This window comes from Typopeltis vanoorti, chromosome 14, assembly GCF_054136105.1.
Source record: "Typopeltis vanoorti isolate ZY-2024b chromosome 14, IOZ_Tvanoo_1.0, whole genome shotgun sequence".
In the NCBI taxonomy this organism is placed as follows: domain Eukaryota; kingdom Metazoa; phylum Arthropoda; class Arachnida; order Uropygi; family Thelyphonidae; genus Typopeltis; species Typopeltis vanoorti.
In genome coordinates, this window is record NC_143562.1 from 4131540 (window position 1) to 4154154 (window position 22615).

The 22615-nt window shown below is 34.8% G+C and overlaps 1 protein-coding gene across 1 annotated transcript in view; it reads left to right on the forward strand.

The window, feature by feature from the left end:
• Positions 1–22615, forward strand: part of LOC150099128 (folliculin-interacting protein 2-like) — a 412583-nt gene that overhangs the window by 220948 nt on the left and 169020 nt on the right. Inside the window, exon 10 of the mRNA XM_090404004.1 lies at positions 15943–16115. Within this exon, the coding sequence (XP_090260130.1) occupies positions 15943–16115 (173 nt within the window). The remainder of the gene's footprint in view (positions 1–15942; positions 16116–22615) is intronic.

The window sequence follows — 22615 nt, forward strand, 5'->3', positions numbered from 1 at the left end:
AATCCAAGCTAAATTTCCTCCCGATATCACAGCCCTATTTCAGTTCACAATGAACTCAGGCTATTTTGTTTGGCAAGGAAAATTCTACAAACAAATAGAGGGGACAGCCATGGGTTCGCCACTCTCCCCACCCTTGGCCAACTTTTATATGGAGACTTTTGAAGAGCAAGCCTTGAACTCTGCCCCACAAAAACCAACCATTTGGCTTCGCTATGTAGATGATGTATTCGCTATTTGGCCACATGGCTTCGATGCACTCCTCTCCTTCTTAACACACTTAAACAACCAACACCCCAGAATCAAATTCACCCTGGAAGAGGAAAAAAACAACTGCATTCCGTTCTTAGACACACTAGTCACCCGCCAGCCTGATGGAACCTTGGTTTTCTCAGTATATAGAAAACCCACCCACACAGGCAGATACATTCACCAACAATCCCCCCCCCCCCTCACAACAATATGAAGTCATTAAGACACTACACAACAGGGCTAAACTTATCTGCTCAAATGATAATGCACTAACCACAGAACGAAATCACATCCTCAACACATTCTCAGCCAATGGCTACCCCCCAAAAAAATCCAAAAAATATTAAAACCAGTAAACCACAACCCCCTCCCTCCCCCTCACAACAAGGATTACTCTAAATCCATCACCATTCCTTACATCCGAGGCATCTCAGAAAAAAATCACAAAAATCCTAAAAAAAACATAACTTCTTGTTACAAACCATATAAAAAATTGGCATCCCTTATCCGCTCAACAAAAGACCAACCTCCCCCCCTAGACCTACCTGGTGTGTTCCAGGTCCCTTGCAGCTGTAAGCTGTCCTACTTCAGCCAAACAGGCAGGACAGCAAATATCAGAATTTCAGAACACAAGGACTGCATCCGGTTTCATCAATACAGCCACTCTGGTCTTGCTGACCATGCTCTGGATACCTGCCATAGAATACGGTGGAAAAAAGCCAGGATAATACACCGTAGCAAATACAGATATGAAAGGCTTTTCATAGAATCAGCTTCAGCCCTAAGAAACGAGCCAAACCTCAACAAATTTGGCTAAATGAGACTTCCTCAAATTTGGGAAACCTACATCAGAAGACCTTCAGCCCAATCGCCCAAGAATACCAATATCGCCCGCTAGAGGGCACCATCAGGACTTTAGGAGAAATAATAGCTTCATTCTTCTTACTCATTTATTGTTTTTGCTGTGCCTGCGTGCACGTATCTTGTACCTAAGTTCTTGAAAATGGCAGCGTGACGTTGCCGAAATATAGAAATATATTAAAATTTATTTTAATGTATATCCTAGTACGTTGTAATTTCCTGAAATAATATAGTGAAAATATGTTGAAAAATGTATTGCTGTGTTTGGTTTCTGCATCCAGTGTAAAGAGTTCATTTCGTTAAATTATAGAGACTACAACCATTAGAAGTAATTACTTTAATTTCCCATTTCTGCCTTCATATTAAGGTCATCATCTGGAGTATGCACATTTATATACACCAGTTAATAACCTTAATATGAAGGTTGAAACATTGGGAAATTAAAATAATTATTCCTAACACGGTTGTAGTCTCCACAATTTACCAAAATGATTGTTGATCACTGTGTAACACTAAAGGAAAGGATTATAATGAGTTTGTTACTACGTATTTTTTTTAAACTAGAAATTTTAAATAGGTTGTTAGGACAAATGTCTTTAGTTAGATACTGTGTTTAGTTTTGTGCTTCAAAAAAAAAAAAAAAAAAACTGCTTTGCTTGCCTGTATGCAGCATTGTGTGTGTGTGTGAGGGAAGCTGTTTTTTCATAATGTAGCATTGTTTTCATTCAAGTTGTTTCAAATTTACAGTAATTGTAGCTACATAATTTACATACACTCTAATTGTCTCCATTTAGTAATACAGAAAAGTTATTTGTTTTTCTTGTATATGCAGTTTTTTTTTCCTCTGTTGTATTCAAATGTTAATGAAGTCACATATGATATTAACTAAATTAGGTTTTTGTTTTTAATTTATTATATGCAATAAGAGTATGTATTGTTTTGGGAAACTTTTTTCATTATTTTTATATACATATATATTATGTGTGTTGTATACCACAGTCAGAAAAGGTTGAAAACATTGCCTTAGAAGACATAAATATAAGGACTGATAATATTGGAATCTTGACAGATAACACTGGCCAACAAAAAAAATTTTTTTTCTGCTGATTATGATCTGACACTTGTTTTTTACTAATTTGGGTGCACTGATTTCAAATATCAAACCCATTTTTCTCTATCATGTCAGGTTTTTCCTCTATGGCATTTTCTTTTTGCTAATTTGTAAGTTTTTGATAGTTTTAAGGAGGCAGTACTATTTAGAGGATCAAAAATAATCGATTTTTTAATATTATTTTCTGAAAGTATGTACTTTTAAAAATCTGTTCCTAACTTTTTATCAAGAAATTCGAAAAATTCCCGAAGATATAGCCTATTATTCAAAGCAGTGCACAGATCAGAATTGGAGCACTCACCGCTCTCGCTTGTTAGTAAATGCGTAAGAACCTGCAACGGCACATACTGGTGCTTTGAATGCAAGAGAGGCCGATAACCGACCTAATACATTTAGGTGATGAAAAGTAGGCGATGACAATTGCCTAAAACAAATGAATGCTATATGCGTCATAGCGGACAAAGAACGATCAAAATCAGTCAGTGCTTATGATGAGTGCTTATAACGTTTCAATAAAGTCTCTGGTTGTCTTGTTAATTGCATGTTAGTCGGCAGTGAAGAAAATACATCATGTCTACTACTCGAAAATGTGTCAATAGTGTAGATTCCTTCTGCTACATTTGTGGCAGCTTTACTGTTCCCAGTCAAAGGACAAATATCACTGATTTCATTAAGAAAGTGTACTTTGCATACTTTGACGTAAAACTTGCAGATCAGGACAAATCATGGGCTCCAAATAAAGTGTGTAAATCATGTGTAGAAAATTTACGACAGTGGAGCAAGGGAAAACGCCAAAAATTAGCTTTTGGCATTCCAATGATTTGGCGTGAACTGAAAAATCAAGTAGATGATTGCTATTTTTGTTTAGTTCAGACTTCTGGTTATAATAAGAAGAATAAGAAAAAAATTGTGTATCCAAATCTCGACTCAGCAATTCGGCCAGTTTCTCATTCCAATGAAATAGCCATGCCAATTTATAAAGGACTTCCTTTACTTGAGACTTTACTTTACTTTACATGATCAGGATATGAAGCAGTATGTTAAAGCTTTAGATTTACAAGGTGACTGTTTCAAATACATATGTGAAAAATTTCCACGACTTAGTTATGAAAAAATTAAAGCCGGTGTATTTGATGGACCGCAAATTAGAACTTTAATGAGAGACCCAAATTTCATCAACTCTATGAACAAAATTGAGAAAGAGGCCTGGACTTCATTTACGATGGTTGCGAATAATTTTCTTGGAAATAAAAAAGCGTGCAATTACAAAGATCTAGTGGAAACAATGCTTGAAAATTTCTGGCACCTAAGTTGCAACATGAGTATAAAGCTTCATTTCCTATACAGTCATCTTGATAAATTTCCCAAGAATTTAGGTGCTGTAAGCGAAACAAGGCGAAAGATTTCATCAAGACTTAAAAACTATGGAAGATCGGTACCAAGGAAGATGGGATTCTCACATGATGGCCGACTACTGTTGGTGTATTCAAAGAGATTGCCAAAACAGAACACACAGCAGAAATTGCTACAAACAAAACTTTATTCCCTGAAACTCATGTGTAAGTAAAATTGTTATTTTTTTATAAATATTCTTGTAATTTTTAATGAATATTGTTAAGTAGTTATGTATCTAATTATCGGCCTCTCTCGCATTCAAAGCGCCAGTACGTGCCGTTGCAGGTTCTTACACATTTATTTGTTTACTAACCAGCGAGAGCGGCGAGTGCTCCGATTCTGATCTGCGCACCGCTTTGAATAATAGGCTATATTTTCGGAATTTTCGAATTTCTTGATAAAAAGTTAGGAACAGATTTTTAAAAGTACATACTTTCAGAAAATAATATTAAAAAATCGATTTTTTTTGATCCTCTAAATAGTACTGCCTCCTTAAAACTATCAGAAACTTACAAATTAGCAAAAAGAAAATGCCATAGAGGAAAAACCTGACGTGATAGAGAAAAATGGGTTTGATATTTGAAATCAGCGCACCCAAATTAGTAAAAAACAAATCTCATATAAAAATCAGCAAAAATTGTGTTGGACTGTGTAATAGATTAAACTGAAGGAAAATTATTGGTGGAAGTTAGTAACAATGTATTTTTTTCATGTTGTTCCATCATAATATCCTGTGCACACCCACAGGGTGTGCACAGGATATTATGATATATGATGCCATACATGTCAGGAATTGGATGATGATGATGAGTGGAGTTAATATTGATTATTGAACATGTATTAAAGAATGTTCACGTATTCTTGTGAATATGTCTAATAATTTTTACTATGTCACAAGTGCCATTTTAATGGCACTTGTGACATAGTAATTGCACTTGAAATTGAATAAATGTATTGGAAAACTTTTTGGAGATTTGTGACAATTGGAAAAAACTTGCAGATGAACTGTGTAGCCCAGAAATATCAAAAAAAAAAAAAAAATAAGAAAAAGTTTGGTATGTCATGAATGCATAAAATATATGTAGGTACTAGTCTATTTTATCATTTACTACCATGAAATATATACAAATCTATTATAAAAAGTTAGAATTTATCAAAACTTACGTGCACAAACACTTACAGACCATTCACAGTCGAGAAAAGTGTAAACCAAGGTACAGATACAGTATTAAATAATAACTGCATAAAATTAACTGCTATTAATTAAATAGTAAAATTTAATTAATTAGCATAAAATAAAGATTATTTAAAATAAAGGGGTGGTGAAGCACAATATATAACCTCTCCCACCCAAATGCCAACCTCACTTTCTCATGGGTCATCCTATTCTAAAAGTACGAGACACTGATGACAGAGTATGGGTGGTATAACTCTAACATCCTAATGGAGTAAATGATGTTAGATGTGCCTGCCCAGAGGCATTATGTAGCAACCCTACCACTGGACTTACCCTGCCCTGGGGAAATTCAATATACTTTCAAGTCTCATCTAAAGAAAAACTGGACAGATTATCAGGGAAAAGACCATAGGTAAAAGGTAAACGAAATTGGAAAAAGGAACAAATAATGAAGATTGCAACATGGAATGTGAGAAGCATCACATACAAAGAAGAGGAACTTGATAAACAACCAAGCTAACATAAAGATATGTATAGTGACAGAAACAAAGAAAAAACAAAAAGGTACAAAAGAAACAAACAACTATATACATATCAACAGTGGTGTAAGAAAAGAAGAAAGAGTAAAAGCAGGTATAATGATTATGATACATAAATCTCTAAAGAACAATATTGCATATTATAACTATTTGAACGAAAGACTAATAGAAATTGGACTCAAGACTAATAGAAATTGGACTCAAGACATTATGAAGCCCTTTTTTTTTTTTTTTTTCTTTTTTGCTTTTAAAAAAATCAGCTAACGCCTTTTTATTCCCGTATATACGGGAGTAGGCGAGGCCATTTAGCCCTATCTAACTTTTGGAGACTGAGTGGGCAGTTCAATCTCCACTGGTACCAATCAGAGATAGAAGGCCCAAGGCTATCACTAATTAAATCTCTAAAGAACAATATTGCATATTATAACTATTTGAACGAAAGACTAATAGAAATTGGACTCAAGACATTATGAAGCCTCATAACAATAATTGGCGCATATGCACCAGAAGAGGGAAAAGAAAAAGACAGTAATATATTTTATAAAGAAGTACAGAATGCTATAGATAAAACAAACAAAACTGACTATTTACTACTATCAGGAGTTTTAAATGCCAGAATAGGAAACAAAAAATACAAAACAAACATACGTAAATTTGGTGAAGATACAGGTAAACAAAATGGTCACAGACTGCGAGATTTTGTCATTTATAATAATTCATATAATAATGTCATTTATGAGAATAATGAATTCTGTGTTTTAAACATAAGGAAATATATGGGAAATAAAACTGAATGTGAGAATTACAGAGATATTTCCCCACTGAGTGTTCCTGGCAAGATTTATGTCAGTATACTTGAGAAACGGTTGAGAAGAATTGTGGAAGAAAAGCTCGGCGAAGAACAAGCTGGAAATAAAGGCTGTCAGGATCAGAACGTCACTTTACGACAGATAGTTGAGAAAGCATGGGAATATAACAAAGATCTGTATTTAAGTTTTGTCGATCTAGAAACAGCATATAACAAGGTGCCAAGAGAGAAGCTATTCAATACTCTACAGTTATATGGTGTCAATGGGGCATTATATCAAGCAATACTTAGTCTTTATTTGAGTTGTAAGTCAACAGTTAGAATTGAAGGAAGTACAGGAAGATGGTTTAATGTTAAATCTGGTGTGAGACAAGGATGTACATTATCTCCTCTGTTATTCATTATCTATATGAATCACATTATGAAGGAAAGTGGTATTAAAAATGATATTAGAATTGGAGATGTTAATGTCAGCTCTTTGCTTTATGCAGACGATGCTATACTTCTAAATGAATCTGCTACAAGTTTGCAAGATTCCTTGACTAAATTGAATAACTGTTGTAATAGATATGGTATGAAGGTCAGCAATAAAAAGATAAAGACAATGAAAATAGGTAGAATCGTTGAAAATGTCAACTGCATTGTGAACGGAGAACCTGTGGAACAAGTAAAACATTTCAGCTACTTAGGCACGATTTTTAGTGAAGATGGTAAATTAAATATGGAAATAGATAACAGAATCATCAAAGCTGGTATAATAGGAAGTCAATTGAATAAATTCATATGGAATAAGAGAGAAATTAGTCTGAAAACTAAATTAGCTGTATACAAGACAGTGTTCAAACCAGTTTTAACTTATGGATCTGAGAGCTGGGTCAGAAATAAAACACTTAACCAAAGACTAGAGGCTGCAGATATGAGAGTTCTGAGAAAGATTAGAGGCGTGAACAGAGGCAATAAAGTATTAAAAACGAGGATATTAGGAAAGAACTAGACATTGTCAGCATCCAGGAATGCGTTAGCAGAGCTAATCTCAGGTGGTATGGTCACTTAAACAGAATGGAAGAGAAAAGATTAGCAAAAGAAGTGTTCTCTGCCAGGTTGGTAGGAAAACGACCCAGAGGAAGACCAAGATATAGGTGGATTGATACGGTACAAAGTGCCTTAGATGATAGAAATATAAGATCTGATAATGTTGGAGTCTTGACAAGTAACAGACTGATTTGGAGGAAAATTGTAGATAGGAAGTTAGTAATGATGTAAATTTTTAATGTAGCACTATCATATCCTGTACACCCCTTGAGGGTACCTGTCAGGAATTTGATGATTATGAACTACATAAATATGCTTGGTCAGACAGAGGATTGAAATCAGTAATATGACTACATTATCGCAAATTTTACATTAGTGGAGTTAATTTTAGACATAACAGCATATTGAGGCTTTGAATTAAACTCTGATCTATATGGTATCAGCAAAAATTTAATTTAAACCAAAGTGGCTAAAAATACATAAAATTGAAAATTCTTATCAACCAAGTAACAGAATTTCTTCATTACAGAATCCTCATGTTAGACAACAATATCAAAAATGCACAAACTCAAAGCAGAAACTACACATGAATCAAGTGACACAGAAGAGGAATGGAAAAATTTGAAACAAAATTCTCACAAAAGCAGCAGCAGAAAGATTAGGAATAAAGTTTAAATGGATTAGAAAAAGAGAAAAAGACTGGAACAAAGAAATAGAAAATATAAAAAAAAAAGCAAAAAAGGACAGTTACCAGAAATGGCTTAATTCCAAAACAGTCATCTTCTTTTTATTTTTACCTTGCGGTAAAAATTCTTTTTATTATTCTCTTTTACCTTGCGGTGTCGAGGATTTATTAATCATCGGACCTCAAACCATTCACAGGATAAGGTGGTCAGCCCTATGCCCCAGTGTATCCTATGTCCGTAGTGTTGAGTTCTCAAGGCCAGTTTTCCTGCTTTGCAAGATGAAAAACCCTACTTCCATGCCCAAGACCGGCTAACTTGCTATGGCTGAAAAAGATCCTTCAGCTCCTCACGTCACCTACGGGAATCGAACCTAGGACATTCCTCCTCGAGGCATATGGTTGTGAAGCACACAGCCACTAGGCTAACTGCACGGATTTTTTCAAAACAATAGAAGTGGAAATAGAGTATAAAAGAAACAGTGTGAATTGCAAAACGAGAAGTAAGGAAAAAACAGTGAGAGATAGAACAATTTTGTAACAGAACTAGAAAAGGATATATTTAAGCCACAACCCAAAAAACCTATAAAGTAATAAAATACATGAATAAAAGAAATAAAAGAAAAGATAAAAATACAAACGATATGTTTAGAAAAATGCGTGACCTATTTCCAAAATCTCTGGACAGATGAGAACAATGAAATAAATTTTTATAAAATAAAGAAAGACCTAACAAGAAAATATCAGAATGTTGAACTGAAAAGTACAATAAAGAAGATGGAAAATAGGAAAACACTAAGATAGGACAATATAAATATAGAACTATACAAAAATGCAGGTGAAAAATTTAATGAAAGGCATCTGAAATTTTTTAATATGGTTTGGATGTCTAGAAAGACTCCTAACTCTTGGAAAAAAGCACTGGTTATCATCTATAAAAAAGGAAATAAAGACAATTGTAATAACTATAAGGGAATTAGTTTGCTAAATACAGGATATAAAATATATGCAGTAATATTAAAGGAAAAGCTAAACAGCATTGTAGAGGACAAATGACTAGAAGAACAAAATGGTTTCCGAAAAGACCAATCCTGCATAGATCCAATTTTTACTCTAAAATTATTAATAGAAAAGAGAGCAGAATTTCAAAAAGAAACACACATGGCCATTTGTGTTTCTTTTTGAAACATTTATTGGTTATGAAAATGCCTTTGACAAAATTTGTAGACAAAAATTGTTTAAAATATTAACCGATTTAAATATACCAAACCAAATGTTACAAGAAATATCAAGAAATATATACAGGAAATAAAATAGCAGTTAAATTAGAATACGTCTCAGAATGGAAAGATATATCAAGAGGAGTACAACAAGGATGTACCCTCTCACCTCTACTTTTCAATATATATGTATAAATATATATTGAATATATACTACAATAAATATATATTGTAGCTAATATATATATATATATTAGCTACATCAGAAGATGATTTCCAAAGATCATTAAAATCATTAAATGATATCTCAAAACAATATAATATAACAATATCTAAAAAAAAAAAAATGGCATTCAAAGGAGAGAACCCAATAACAAGTAAAATAGTGATAGATAATAAAATATTAGAACAAGTTTGTACTTTCAAATACTTGGGATGTTATTTATCGTACGAAGAAGAAAAAGACATAGACACTAGAATATCAAACTTTGTCAAAGTACATGGCATAATAAATAGTATATTTAAGCTATCCCTAGTACAAAAACACACTAGAATCAGACTATATAATGTGTTGTCAAAACCAACTCTACCATACGGAAGTGAAACATGAACCGTAAAAAGAAAAGATGAAAAATGAAATTTCTCAGAAAAACAGCTGGATGTATGAAATGGGACCATAAAAAAAATGAAGAAATTTTATAATCCCCGAATATAAAACCAGTTAATTACTACATAAGACAGTATAAACAAAAATGGATAGAACATTTAAATCAAATGGACAATAGCAGACTACTGAAAATATTATACAGGTATAAGTGGAAAAACAAGAATTGGAAGACCAAGAAAGAGATGGCATGAGGCCGGGCCACATGACCTAATATCCATGTTAGGATAAAGAAGAAGCATAAAATAAAATAAAAGTTTTTTTAACAATCTATTCATTAGTGTATAGGCTAGGCTACCATAAAGCAATCATATTGCTGCTTCTTCCTTATCAATGCATGAATCGTTATACCTGTAAATAAATATGAATTTCTTTTTCATGTTATCTTTACATTTTTAATTTCTACTGTTAACAATACATATAACATCGGCAGTGTTTTGTATCATATCAGACAATATTGATGTAAGTACTGACAAATGATTCATCTTGTAAACAGACAATGTAAATTTACGTTATCAGTAAATACAGTACAGTACCATAAATGTATTCATTGCCTTATGATTTCTTAATATTTTATTTTTTCTAGTTTACTTTATTGTAAGAATACAGTATATAATAAATTTAGTTTAATCCTTTATCCAAGTGTGAGCAAACAAAGTTTGCACCCGAAAGTATCTTCAGGACTGGGGTAAGGTAGTACAACACCAGGAAACTCATTGCAAAGGTGGAGCAAGTTAACATCACTCCTATCCCAGTATCTTCCATAATGCAAAACACATCTCCTTGCAGATATGTATAATGTTATGCATTAAGGGAAGGGCCACTACCCAGACTAGTTTCGACCTTTATTGAGGTCTCTGCAGTGGGAGCCAGGCCCAAGTGGAGATACCATGCAGAAGCATTAGCAAGTTCATCTCTACCTATAGGAGTTACCAAATGGTGTGCCACCTTTTTATTAAATTATTCTGGATTTAGAGAAAGATGTTGAAAGTTTATTTTTCATTTGGTTAGACTATAATAAATTTAGTTTAATCCTTTATCCAAGTGTGAGCAAACAAAGTTTGCGCCTGAAAGTATCTTCAGGACTCGGGTAAGGTAGTACAACACCAGGCAACTTGCTCCACCTTTGCAATGAGTTGCCTGGTATTGTACTACCCTACCCGAGTCCTGAAGATACTTTCAGGCGCAAACTTTGTTTGCTCACACTTGGATAAAGGATTAAACTAAATTTATTATAGTCTAACCAAGCGAAAAATAATTTTTCAATGGTATATAATACATTCCATTCCATCAGTGGTTCTAACACGTACTTAAGCACCCATGACTTTCCAAGTATTCTTGGATTTCTTAACCATAATTCAAGGATAAGGTGGTTAGCCCTATGTCTCCCAGTGTGTCTTGTGTCTGTAGATGCGTATGTTCACTGACTGGTTTGCCTATTCTGGGGGATGAAAAACCTGAGCTTCCAGGTGGGGGAAAAAACCCTATCTCCATATGAGAATGGCTAACTAACCTTTAGTCAAAAGAAACCAGATAAAGGTTCCTCGCATCACTGACGGGAATCGAACCCAGGTCTTTCTGACCAAAGGGCTTCATCTATATTGACTGAACTATGGAGACTCATATAATACATATAACATACAAAATATGTGTTAATTGACTGTTTATGTTATTGGTAAGGCTTCCAGTCAACAGTAGGCTATTAGTAGTTGAGCTTTTGGGGGAGTCAGAAGTTATACATATATTTTTGACTCTGCAGGGGATGGTGTCCCTAACCCCTGTGTTGTTGAAGGGTCAACTGTAATGTCAGATTGGTCAATTTTCAGAATGGGGGAGAAGAAGTGATGAGGGTTAAGATATTCATCATGTTGATGTAGCAAGGTATGCTGTACTTCAATATGTTCAATATGTAAGTTATGACCATATCAGAGATCTGATAAATAATAGACCAATTTGAAAGAAAATTGTTGACAGTCAACTAATAATAGAATATTAATCATGTTGGAATTTCATCATAATATTTGATATGTCAGTTGAAGATTTACCACCAGATATGGGTGATAATTTTAGTTTGACTTCTTTTATGAACCTTAATTAGAACAAAGTAATTCAAAGTTAATAAAGCTAAAGAAAATATAAGGAAAAGAAGGTGTTAGTTTCTCAAGCATGAACTGTTTATCACGTTTCCTGTATGAAAGCAATTTGAAAAGCTGAATGCATAAAACTACATGAAAATGTGGATGGAAAAAAGGATGCTGTTTTTAGTGTTTCTTACCATGAACTTGATTCTATTCTGAATATTATTATGGCCAATAGCTAAAGCTATGAGGTGAGTATTATATGTCGAGGTTGACAGCATTCTCTGGCAAATTTGCATTGTGATGGACAAAATCAGAAACCACCCTCAATGCTGAAGGGATAAGTGCTGGGAATTTGATGGTTTCTCTGTATGCTGAGTAAGAGAATTTAATTTCATACTAATAAGAAAACATAGTTAAATTAAAAAAATAAAACATAATAATATAATATAATGAATGTTGTTTTTAATTAAAATTTATGCCCTTTCTTCACTTCACACAAGATTTTTTTGTGCTTTATTCATTATTGCACCAGACATATTATTGCTTGAGTACCATAAAAATAGTTATTTGAGAAATTACTGTAATTCTGCTTTCATATGTCAGACGCTTGGAGAGACTGCTGCTAGAAAGTGGAGAAGTGAATAGAGAGAATGAATCAGATCAAGAGGGGAGTGATGTGGAAGAGCAGGAGAGTAAGACAGGAGAGATTGAAGAAGTGGAAATGAATGGGGAAGTGAGTGGTATGAGTATAGAAAATGAGAGAATGGGTGTGCAAGAGGAGCATGAAAACGGGGAGCTCAGGGTGGACAGGGGTGCACAGCGTGAGAAAGGTGGATGCTCCAAGAGGAGGTGAGAGCATGTGTAGGCAGGAAAGTAATGGGATGATCAGGGATCAAGAGGAAACAGATGGAATTGCAAAGGGTTCTAAAATGAAGAAGCAGAAAGGGAAATGGCCCCAGTCCAGCATGGAGAGATCGCATCGAGTGAGTGGTATCAGTGGAACTAGCTGTAGATCCAGAAATTAGTTGTTGTGTTTGTATACCAATGCTAGAAGTATAAGAAACAAGGCGGATGAAATGGTTGCACTAATTGCATCTGTGCATGCACCCAGAGATTGTCGGAATAAGTGAGACATGGTTAGATGAGGATGACATCCTGACAGGAATAGAGAAATCATCCACCAATTCGTGAGGATAGAAGGGGTAAAAAGGGAGGGGGGGAGTGCTATTGATGATAAAGAAAGAGTTATGTCCATACAAGGTAGAGATGCAAGAGGGAAATAGGACCAGTGGTTTTGAGGCAGTATGGTGTGAGATAGAGGTGAATAGAATCAAATACTTGGTGGGATGTTGTTATAGACCTGGTAAAGTGGATGGTGGTGATAGTGAAATGTATAGTCAAATAAGCCAAGCAAATAAGAAAAGGGTGATCATTATGGGTGATTTTTAATTATGGCAATATAGACTGGAATGAAGAGATAGCAACTGGAAGTAAAGAAAATGAGTTTCTTGAGTTTTTGAGGGATAACTACCTCAGACAGTATGTAACAGAGGGCACACGAGGATTAAGGGTCTTGGATTTTTTCATCTCATCGGAGGATGTAATTATCAATGAGGTATCAAATCATCCACCAATTGGTGAAAGTGACCATGAGGTGATTACCTGGGTGGTTGCCAGCATTGCAAGGACCCCTGTGAAAAAAGGGTATATGTGGAACTACAAGGCGGGGTGATTATGAAGAGCTCAGGAGACAGCTTGCAGGTGTAGCATGGAATGAGGAGTTAGCTGGAAAAGAGATCAATGCAGCTTGGGGGATTTTCAAAAAATATTTAGTAGATGCAATGTCTAAATGTATACCATGGGTGAGAAGGTTAAATAAGGTAGGTGTGAGATGGATGAATAAAGAGATTAAGCATGCAATACAGAGAAAAAGGGCATTGTGGAGGCAGCATAAGAGAAGTGGAAGTAACCAATTTCATGAGGTCTACAAAGACCAGGCAAGGAGGGTGACTTGGTTGGTGAGAGTAGCTAAAGAAAGGTATGAACAGCAGTTAGCTAATGAAGCCAAAAAGAATCCTAGGGAGTTCTTTCGATATGTAGCCAGCAATAGAAAGAATGATTATGGAAGGATGACATTGATTGGAGGAAATGGTATAAAGACAGCTGTTGCAGAATGTGTGGTGGAGATACTTAATGAGCAGTTCATAAAGATCTTTCAATCTTGTGAATGTGACTTCATGGAGAGATTAAGAGCAGTTGATGATGGGGAGGAGAGACTGACTGTAAGTGAGCAAGAGGTGTTTGGGGAGTTGAGTAAACTAGATGTAAATAACGCTGTGGGACTTGATAATATATCACTGCGTATTCTGAAGGAATGTGCCAGAGAGTTGACACCTGCCTTGACATATTTTTTTAATACGAGTCTTGCACTTGGTCAAGTCCCTAAAGAGTGGAAGGAGGGCAAGATTGTGCCACTTCATAAAGGAGGTGATCGAACTCAAGCATCAAACTGTAGGCCTATCTGTGTGTCAGCTGTTGTGGTTAAGTTGTTGGAGAAGCTTGTGAGAACTAGGATCCAGAGTTGGGTTGACAACAATGGTATAATCTTTGATGGACAGCATGGATTTGCTAAAGGGAGGTCATGTTTTAGTAATCTACTTACTTATTACAATAAAGTGACTGCTTCCTTGGACAGAGGAGAAGGATGCACAGTAATATACTTGGATTTTGCAAAAGCCTTTGATAGAGTACCTCATGATAAGTTGACAGTCAAACTAGAGCAGATCGGGTTGGATATTAGATTAGTGCATTGGATTGGAGACTGGCTATCTGATAGGTATCAACAAGTTGTGTATGGGGGAGCAATATCCAGGAAAAGAAAAGTCACCAGTGGAGTGCCTCAGGGGTCTGTTTTAGGGCCATTACTATTTAACTTGTATATTAATGATATTGGTGAAGATTTGGATGGAGATATTCAGTTGTTTGCAGATGATGCAAAGTTGGGACGAACCATAAAGAGTAGTGAAGATGTTGTGGCCTTGCAAGAAGACTCGAATAAATTGAGTGATTGGGCAAGCAAATGGGGATGTGAGTTCAATGTTGCAAAATGTAAGGTTTTAAAATTTGGAAAACAAAGATGGGATGCAGAATTTATGCTTGGTGAGAATATATTGTTGGAAGTAGAGGAAATAAGAGATCTGGGGGTGATAGTGGATAAGGATCTAAATTTAGGGGACACATCGCCAAAATTGTGAAGACAACACAAAGACTTCTGGGAATGATGCGGAGGACACTGACATGTAGAAGTAGGGAGATTCTTGTTCCATTGTATAAGGCTTTGATTAGGCCACACATGGACTATTGTGCCCAGATTTGGTCACCTGGTTTTCAGAAGGATGAAGAGATGTTGGAAAGGGTCCAAAGGCGACTGACTAAGGTAGTTTATGACCTCTGGAATGTCGAGTATGAGGAAAGATTGAAAAGATGTAATTTGCAGAGTCTAGTGGAGAGAAGGAAGAGGGGAGATATGATAGAGACCTACAAGTTGGTAAGGGGTTGTTATAGGATCATTGGTGGAGAAGTTCTACAGAGAGTAGTGGGAGATCAGGGGAGAACCAGAGGTCATCCCTGGAAACTGTATAAAGAGGGTGTGAGTAGGGGAGTGAGAGGCAGGTTTTTTTCGTGCAGAGTTGTGAGTGATTGGAATGCCTTGCCTGAGAGTGTGGTGTCTGCAAGGAGTTTGAATGTGTTTAATACACGGTATGATGAGATGTGTGTGAGATAAAAGGACCTCCTAGATGAGTCATTGACTCCATGAGGTCTTGTTTAATAATAATAATAATATCATGCACTGAAGGTTGAGTCATTTGCAAGTGAAGAATAATAAACCAAAATTTAGTTCATTTGACTAGTCTATTGTATTACCTTTAAGTCCAAAATAAAATATAAATTTTTCACATCATCTTTCAATATAATTGTTTTGGCATTTTTCTATTATTTTGCATTATTTTATTTTTATATAATATAATATAATTGGCATTTAGATGTGATTGTTTTTAAAGTAATGCATCCTTATTTTTCACCTATATTTTCTGTGATGAATTAATACTGTTAAAATTTTTAGGGTCTTCAGAATTTTAGAAATGCTCTACAAGATCTGTATACTGCACCCCGTCTTGTTAGCCCAATATGGTTGTCAATGATATCCTCTTCTACAAATCATCATAAGCTTTGTGCATGTTTTATAACTGAATTTGCCAAGCTGCTTCAGGAATTTGATAAAAAGGAAACAAATTTGTAAGTATTAGAAAATTAATGTAACTGGTTGTAGTTAAGGTTTATTTCTTCTTCTTCTGCAGCTTTTCTCACTTAAGTAGGGTTGCTGTTTATATAGTGAGTCTCCTCGACATCCTCCTGTCTTGGGCTGTAACCACATCCAAGTACTTCATCTTTTTTTTTTTTTTTTTTTTTTTTTTTTTTTTTGTACCAAACACAAGATTATTGAACTCATTCCATTAATGTAGATGGCCATCTGCTATGATTTATATTAAAACTGCTGTTTTCATTTGTTTTCTATGTACTAAATCTGTTATTCATATTATTGAAGAACAGAGGTTATGTAGGACAGGGCTGTCTAAAACACTGCCTGAGGGCCGCATGCAGTCCGTGGTGCGATTTTGTGTGACTTCCGTCTGTGGGTGTTGATTTTCATGAGCAAAAAAAAATAACAATTTGAACCGAATGCATATTAGATATTTTAATTCTATCAGTAATCGATAACCTCTATTGGTTATTTTATTTGGTGTTTTTACATTGCTATATACCCACGTGTTTTTCAAATATTAGATGTGTCAAAGAAGCGTTCTTACACTGTTTTGTTCTAACGGCCATGCTCCGGGCGTTCCTGGGGAACGTAATCCTGCAATTAGTGTTGTTCTTTTGTTCAGCTATCGAGGCTGCTCACTAAATTACTAGATACACACTGGATGCGGCCTTTGGATAAATCTTTTTTTAATGCGGCCTTCAGATTACCTAAGCTTGGACGGCCCTGATATAGGATATTGAGTAAATATTAAAAATCCAGAAGAATCAATGGCAGAATCATATAAAAAAATAATATTAAGAAGGAACTCAACACTGCTAGCATTCAAGAATGTGTGACCAGAGCTAATCTGAGATGGTTTGGTCACTTAAACAGAATGGAAGAGAAAAGCTGTGGGAACTTAATGGAGTAAAACAGCACTGGAAAAGGAATAAAAACACTATTTAACTCCTTCAATATTTTGTCTTACTCGCAGGGACAACTTCAGGGAGTACACTATAAAACTCTAAGACACACAAAGGCAATACAAAACTGAGTGAAATGTGGGCAAAAGATTACAGTTCCTAATTAGATGAACTCTTTGTTGGCACCTTCTGAAGGCCTCAGAGGATTAATGTTTCACATATTTTGGGAAGTTTTATGAATCTATATTTGTTCAGATTTAGGGGTTTTTGAGGACATCTGAAGTCTGGTTTGCAAGACATGATTAACCATAATCATGGTTGCAGATGTATTTTTTATGTTCTTATATGGGAATGGTTGCTGATCTTCCTGTCTATCCATGTAATCCTTTTAATTTTGTCCCAATTCTGTTTTACTCCATTTAGCTTCCAAGAAGAAGAAGAAGAAGAAGAAGAAAGATTAGCAAAACAGGTAATGACAATAAATTGCTAGGGCTTTGGAAAAAATCCAGAGGAAGACTAAGATGTAGGTGGAATGGTACAGTAAGAGGTTCTTTAGAAGGCCAAAATATAAGATTTGACAGTATTGGCATCCTTACAGATAAATTAATTTGGAGGAAAATTGATGATAGGAAGTTAGTATTGATGTGAACTTTCCATGTAGCATTATCCTGTACACTCTCTAAGGATTTATATCAGGAGTTTGATGATTATGATGACTAAAAATACATTTAAATATTGTCATTATCTATTACTGATATGTATCCTCAAGGTATATAAGATGCTATACTAATACTATATAATTATATACTTTCTTCAGATTTTACATTTTTGTCTTCAAAAGTACCACTAACTTCATTTATCCAGAAAGATTTTACTCCCTTTCTGTCATTCTGGCATCAAACACTTACTTTGCTGACCTTTTGTTTAAATAATCATACCACCTTAGATTAACTATGCTCATGCATGCTTGAAGGCTAGTGATGTCCTGTATATCATTTTTTGACATGATTATGATTAGCTGTTTTGTTAATTCCATTAGATTGTAGCCACTAGTTAGGAAAGTTTGACAAATATGGTTCAAATCATCTGCTTAGAACAGCAATTCTAATGCCTCTGTTAAGTGTTTTTATAATATTATTGTTGTGGGAGTGAGGTTTTGTGAATGTATTTGCTTGTGTGAGTTTTTTGTATGCTGTGAAAAAAAGGATGCCATTATGGAGATGTATTATCATGTTATTAAAATGTCTAGGAAGACCAGACTGTTACTATTTTTCTATAGTGAATTGAATTCTGGTATGTTGATTATTGAGGTGGAGTAGGGATGTGTTTGAATTGTGTGGTGATGAATTATGATAAGGATGTTACTGACTATTAGGATTTCATGTCCATTTCTAAAGAATGATTTCATAACAAACAGTCTACAATATTTCTCCTTTCTTATATAAATTGGAATCCCTCTTCATATACAGTCACACGTACATGGCTTAAAACTAATGGGCTGAAATTAAAAAATTAAAATATAACAGTACATTTATTCAATACACGGAGGATAACAGTTTTCCAAACTTTTGGAATAGCGAGACAGTCATTTCGATTAAGATTAGGTCTATAAAGTAAGGCTTCAACACTTTCTTTATATAAATGTTGATGTTTATATATAGATCTATGTAGCAGCTTAGTTATTCCATTGGGTTCTGTGGTTAACATTTTCAATTCCATGTTGTGCAAAGCCATGAGGTTTGATGAGACAAATGTGGTCTTGATGTTCAGAGATACGTTTATTTATAGATCTTCTTTTGTCCATAGTAAGACAATTTACACAAACATGGTACTTCGTATATGCCAGGTAGCATCATTGGTGAGAGTTTGTCTTTTGGAGAAGGTAGCAAGTTGCATATTTGGTTAATGGGTTTATAGGTAGAAATGAGTTGATATTTTTTCATAATTTTTGCTACACATTCAGAAATGTTGGCCGAGTGGTTAGTGTATCCACTCTCCAGCCAAAAGGCTGTGGGTTTGAACCCGCTGTGGACATGGATGTTTGCGATTGTCTGTGGAAATACTAGTGGTGGTGGTGTGCCGTGAATGGCATTGGTGTAGTTGTGGTTAGGTGTAGTTGATGGAGACAGAGAGTTGTAGAGTAGGTGCTCTCCCTCAATGATTCTTTGGACTCTTTGGAGGTGTCACGTAATAATAATAATATCTGTCAGCTCTCTGAACCTCAGTATTTGTGACATTTCCTTCAAAGAATCTTCTCTCATTTCAGATGCTCTGATCTTTTGTATATCTTTCTGAATGATTACCCATGTCTCGGCTCCATACATTGCTGTAGGTATACTAATGATTTTATAGAGTTATGGTTTGAGACTTTTTGAAATACTGTTATTTTTCCATATTTTGTTTAGTTTATTCATATTAGATAATCCTTTGTTAAGTCTGTATTTTTACTGTTTCTCTGTTGTCGAGGTTGTGAGTAATGAGATTGCCAAGATATGTAAATTGCTTTATTTGTTCAAGTATATGATTTTCTAAGTTTATTAACATTTTTTCCTCCTCTCTTCCTATTTTCATTATTTTAGTTTTGCTTAGATTTATTGTAGTTCTAAAAGTTTCGCACTCTTCATTCTTCATTTAAAATTTTTATTGTCTTTTCCAATTGTACTCTAGATTCTGCAAGAATAATGAAATTGAATACATATTTAATGTGATTGATATTTGTGCCATTTATTTGTAGACCTGGTTCTTCAGCTATGGTTTTGCATATTTCTTTGAGGTAATAAATAAATTTGGTGAGAACAGACAACCCTGCATAACTTCTTTTTCTACTTTGAATTTTTTTTTTTTTTTTATTAAATTTTTGACAGTAGTTTTTGGTATCTTTATAATAATTTGTAATAAAGGCTTGTTTCTGTTCCTGTCACTGGAATCAAATGCTTGTTTGAAGCCAATAAAATTCAGATTTTTTTTTGTTTTTTCCATCCATGAAAAATTATTAGTAAACCTATTGTATATTTGCACCATGAGTGGGCTAAGGATTTTTTCTCATTTTTATCAATATTTTATCAGTATATTTTATTTATTTTGTATTTTTTTTCATTTATTTTTACATAATTTTAAGTATCAAATTATCCATACATATTATTGGTAAGTACTTTTCAGCCAGGCTATTTATAGTCTATAGTAGACCTCCCAGGTCTAAAGCCTGCTTGATCTTCTCATATTGTCTTTTTCATTAAAGTTAGCTTCTATTTTGTATAATGCATGTGAATATTTTTTTGTAGCTGTGACTTAGCAGTGTTATGTGTCTATAATTTGCACACCTTCATTTATCTCCCTTTTTAAAAATCGATATCACGATATGTCTTCCAGTCATTATGCCTATCTTCCAGTCATGTGGAATTTCACTAGTGTATAGATTTGGTTAAAAAATTCAAGCAGGAAATTGATGGCTATTAAGCTATCATATTTTCCAGTTCAGTATAACCAAGTGACTTTGACAAGTTCATTTGGTTTATTTCATTCAAAATTTCTTCATTTATTATAAATGATCCTTTTTCCCTTTGTGTTTTTCCCTCCAGAAAAGTATTATTATTATCATCATTATCATCTGAGACCTCCAGGGAGTCAAGGACTCATTGAGGGAGGCTATATATAAATCGCCCAAACCAGCTGTCATACTTTCCCTTAAATTCATTCGCACTAGATGCACTTACTACCCCTAAAAGCAAACTATTCCACCCACTCACTCACTGCTCTCTGGGAAAAAACCTAGTGTAAAATCTCTCGCATAATTAATTTTTGTTACATTTTTTTTTGCATTCGATTTCACAGGGTTTTCTGAATATTTTGAATTTAGAAATTATATTGTACTAAAACGAGTAAATAATTCTGCTGTAAAAGTGCAAAAAGAAAATCAATGTAAATTGACCTGTATGTAATACGGTAAGTAAGGGATTAACCCAGATTATTGCAATGATGAAGCAACATCAAGAGGTTGCAAGGTCATGCAATGTTAGAAAAAGGCGCCCAACAACTGAAGGAGCAAGACTGACGTCATCACACTGGTGGCTTATCCCAAAAACTACTTCGTAAAGAACAAAGGACTGGGAATAATATAAAGGAGGACTAGACAAACCAGAGGGGCTTTTTTGGACTTTGGCTTTTGGCTTTTTTTATCTCTCTCATCTGTTCGTCAAGGACATGCTTCCAATGCGAGTTTAAGTGAGGCCGCATTTCCCGGCAATGGTTCCAAGGAAGCAAGGACACACTATGAGAGCATAAGTACCCGCAGACTTTGTGGTGACTATGGCAATTACCCAGCAAGTTCCTGACAGAAATTCCAACACAGCTTTCCCAGAAACTTCTGTCTCAGGATCTCCAGAATCATTCCTGCAGCTACAATCACCCAGGAATATGACACAATGTCAAACTGATCCAACTAAAAGTTGTACTAACTGATTGGACTGTCTATCCAAGGGTTTATGTAAGCAAGCACGTTTTGTTAATGTCAGGGCCTTCAACTTCAAATCTGTGTTGTATGTATGCTTATAGGGAATTGTATGTTACTAAGCAATAATTAAGTCAGTGTTTTTAAGGGAAATTTAAATGTTAACTTGTTAGTTTAACGAATGAATATGTGCTTAGTTGTGATATGGGGAACTACTATTTGTTTAAGTCAAGTTAGTTGGTATTGTAAATTGAGGTACACTAAGCAGTGAGTGTATTGAGAGTTTGAATGTAAATATTGCCTTCCTAGTAAGTGAAAGGGCTTAGAGAGATTACTTCTCCTAATTGTATGTGTATTGTACTTTTTTGCTAAGAATAAAATGTTTTGTTTTGTAACTACCTTGCCTGTTCTCTAGACCATGCACAATCTTCAAAAAAATTAGCGAACCTGCATGCATATTAAATTTTGGTTAGCCACAACTTCATTAAGGTAATATTGTGTATAGTTAAAATTTCCTGTTTTCCTGGCCTTAACTCTCAAACTATAATTATTCTATCAGAATGGTGCAGTCGATAAAAAAATAATTTTTTCTGATTGATTTGTGTGAGAGTTGGTGAACTGCATATATTAAATAGGCTGACAACTTTAGGTCGGTTTAACGGCAAGGGGGGGGGGGACAAAAATTAGACTTGGTAGGATTAACTGGTAAGCGGGTTAATGCCTTATCTGTGTAGAGTTGATAGAAGTTAAAGGAAGATCATGCTTTAGCAATCTGCTTACTTTTTATAATAAAGTGACAAATGTGTTGGATAAGGGTGTTGCATATACAGCTCAAAGGCATTTGATAAATTGCCACACAAGCTTGTAATTAAATTGGAACGGATGGGGCTGAACAGTAGATTAGTTCACTGGATTGGAGATTGGCTGTCTGATAGGTATCAGCGAGTTGTCTATGGAGGAGCGATATCCCAGAAGAGGAAAGTTACTAGTGGTGTACCTCAAGGGTCTGTTTTGGGTCCATTGCTGTTTAATTTGTATGTAAATGATATCTGGAGCGGTCTGAATGATGATGTGCAATTGTTTGCAGACAATACAAAGTTGGGGTAGAGCGGAGTCAGGAGTA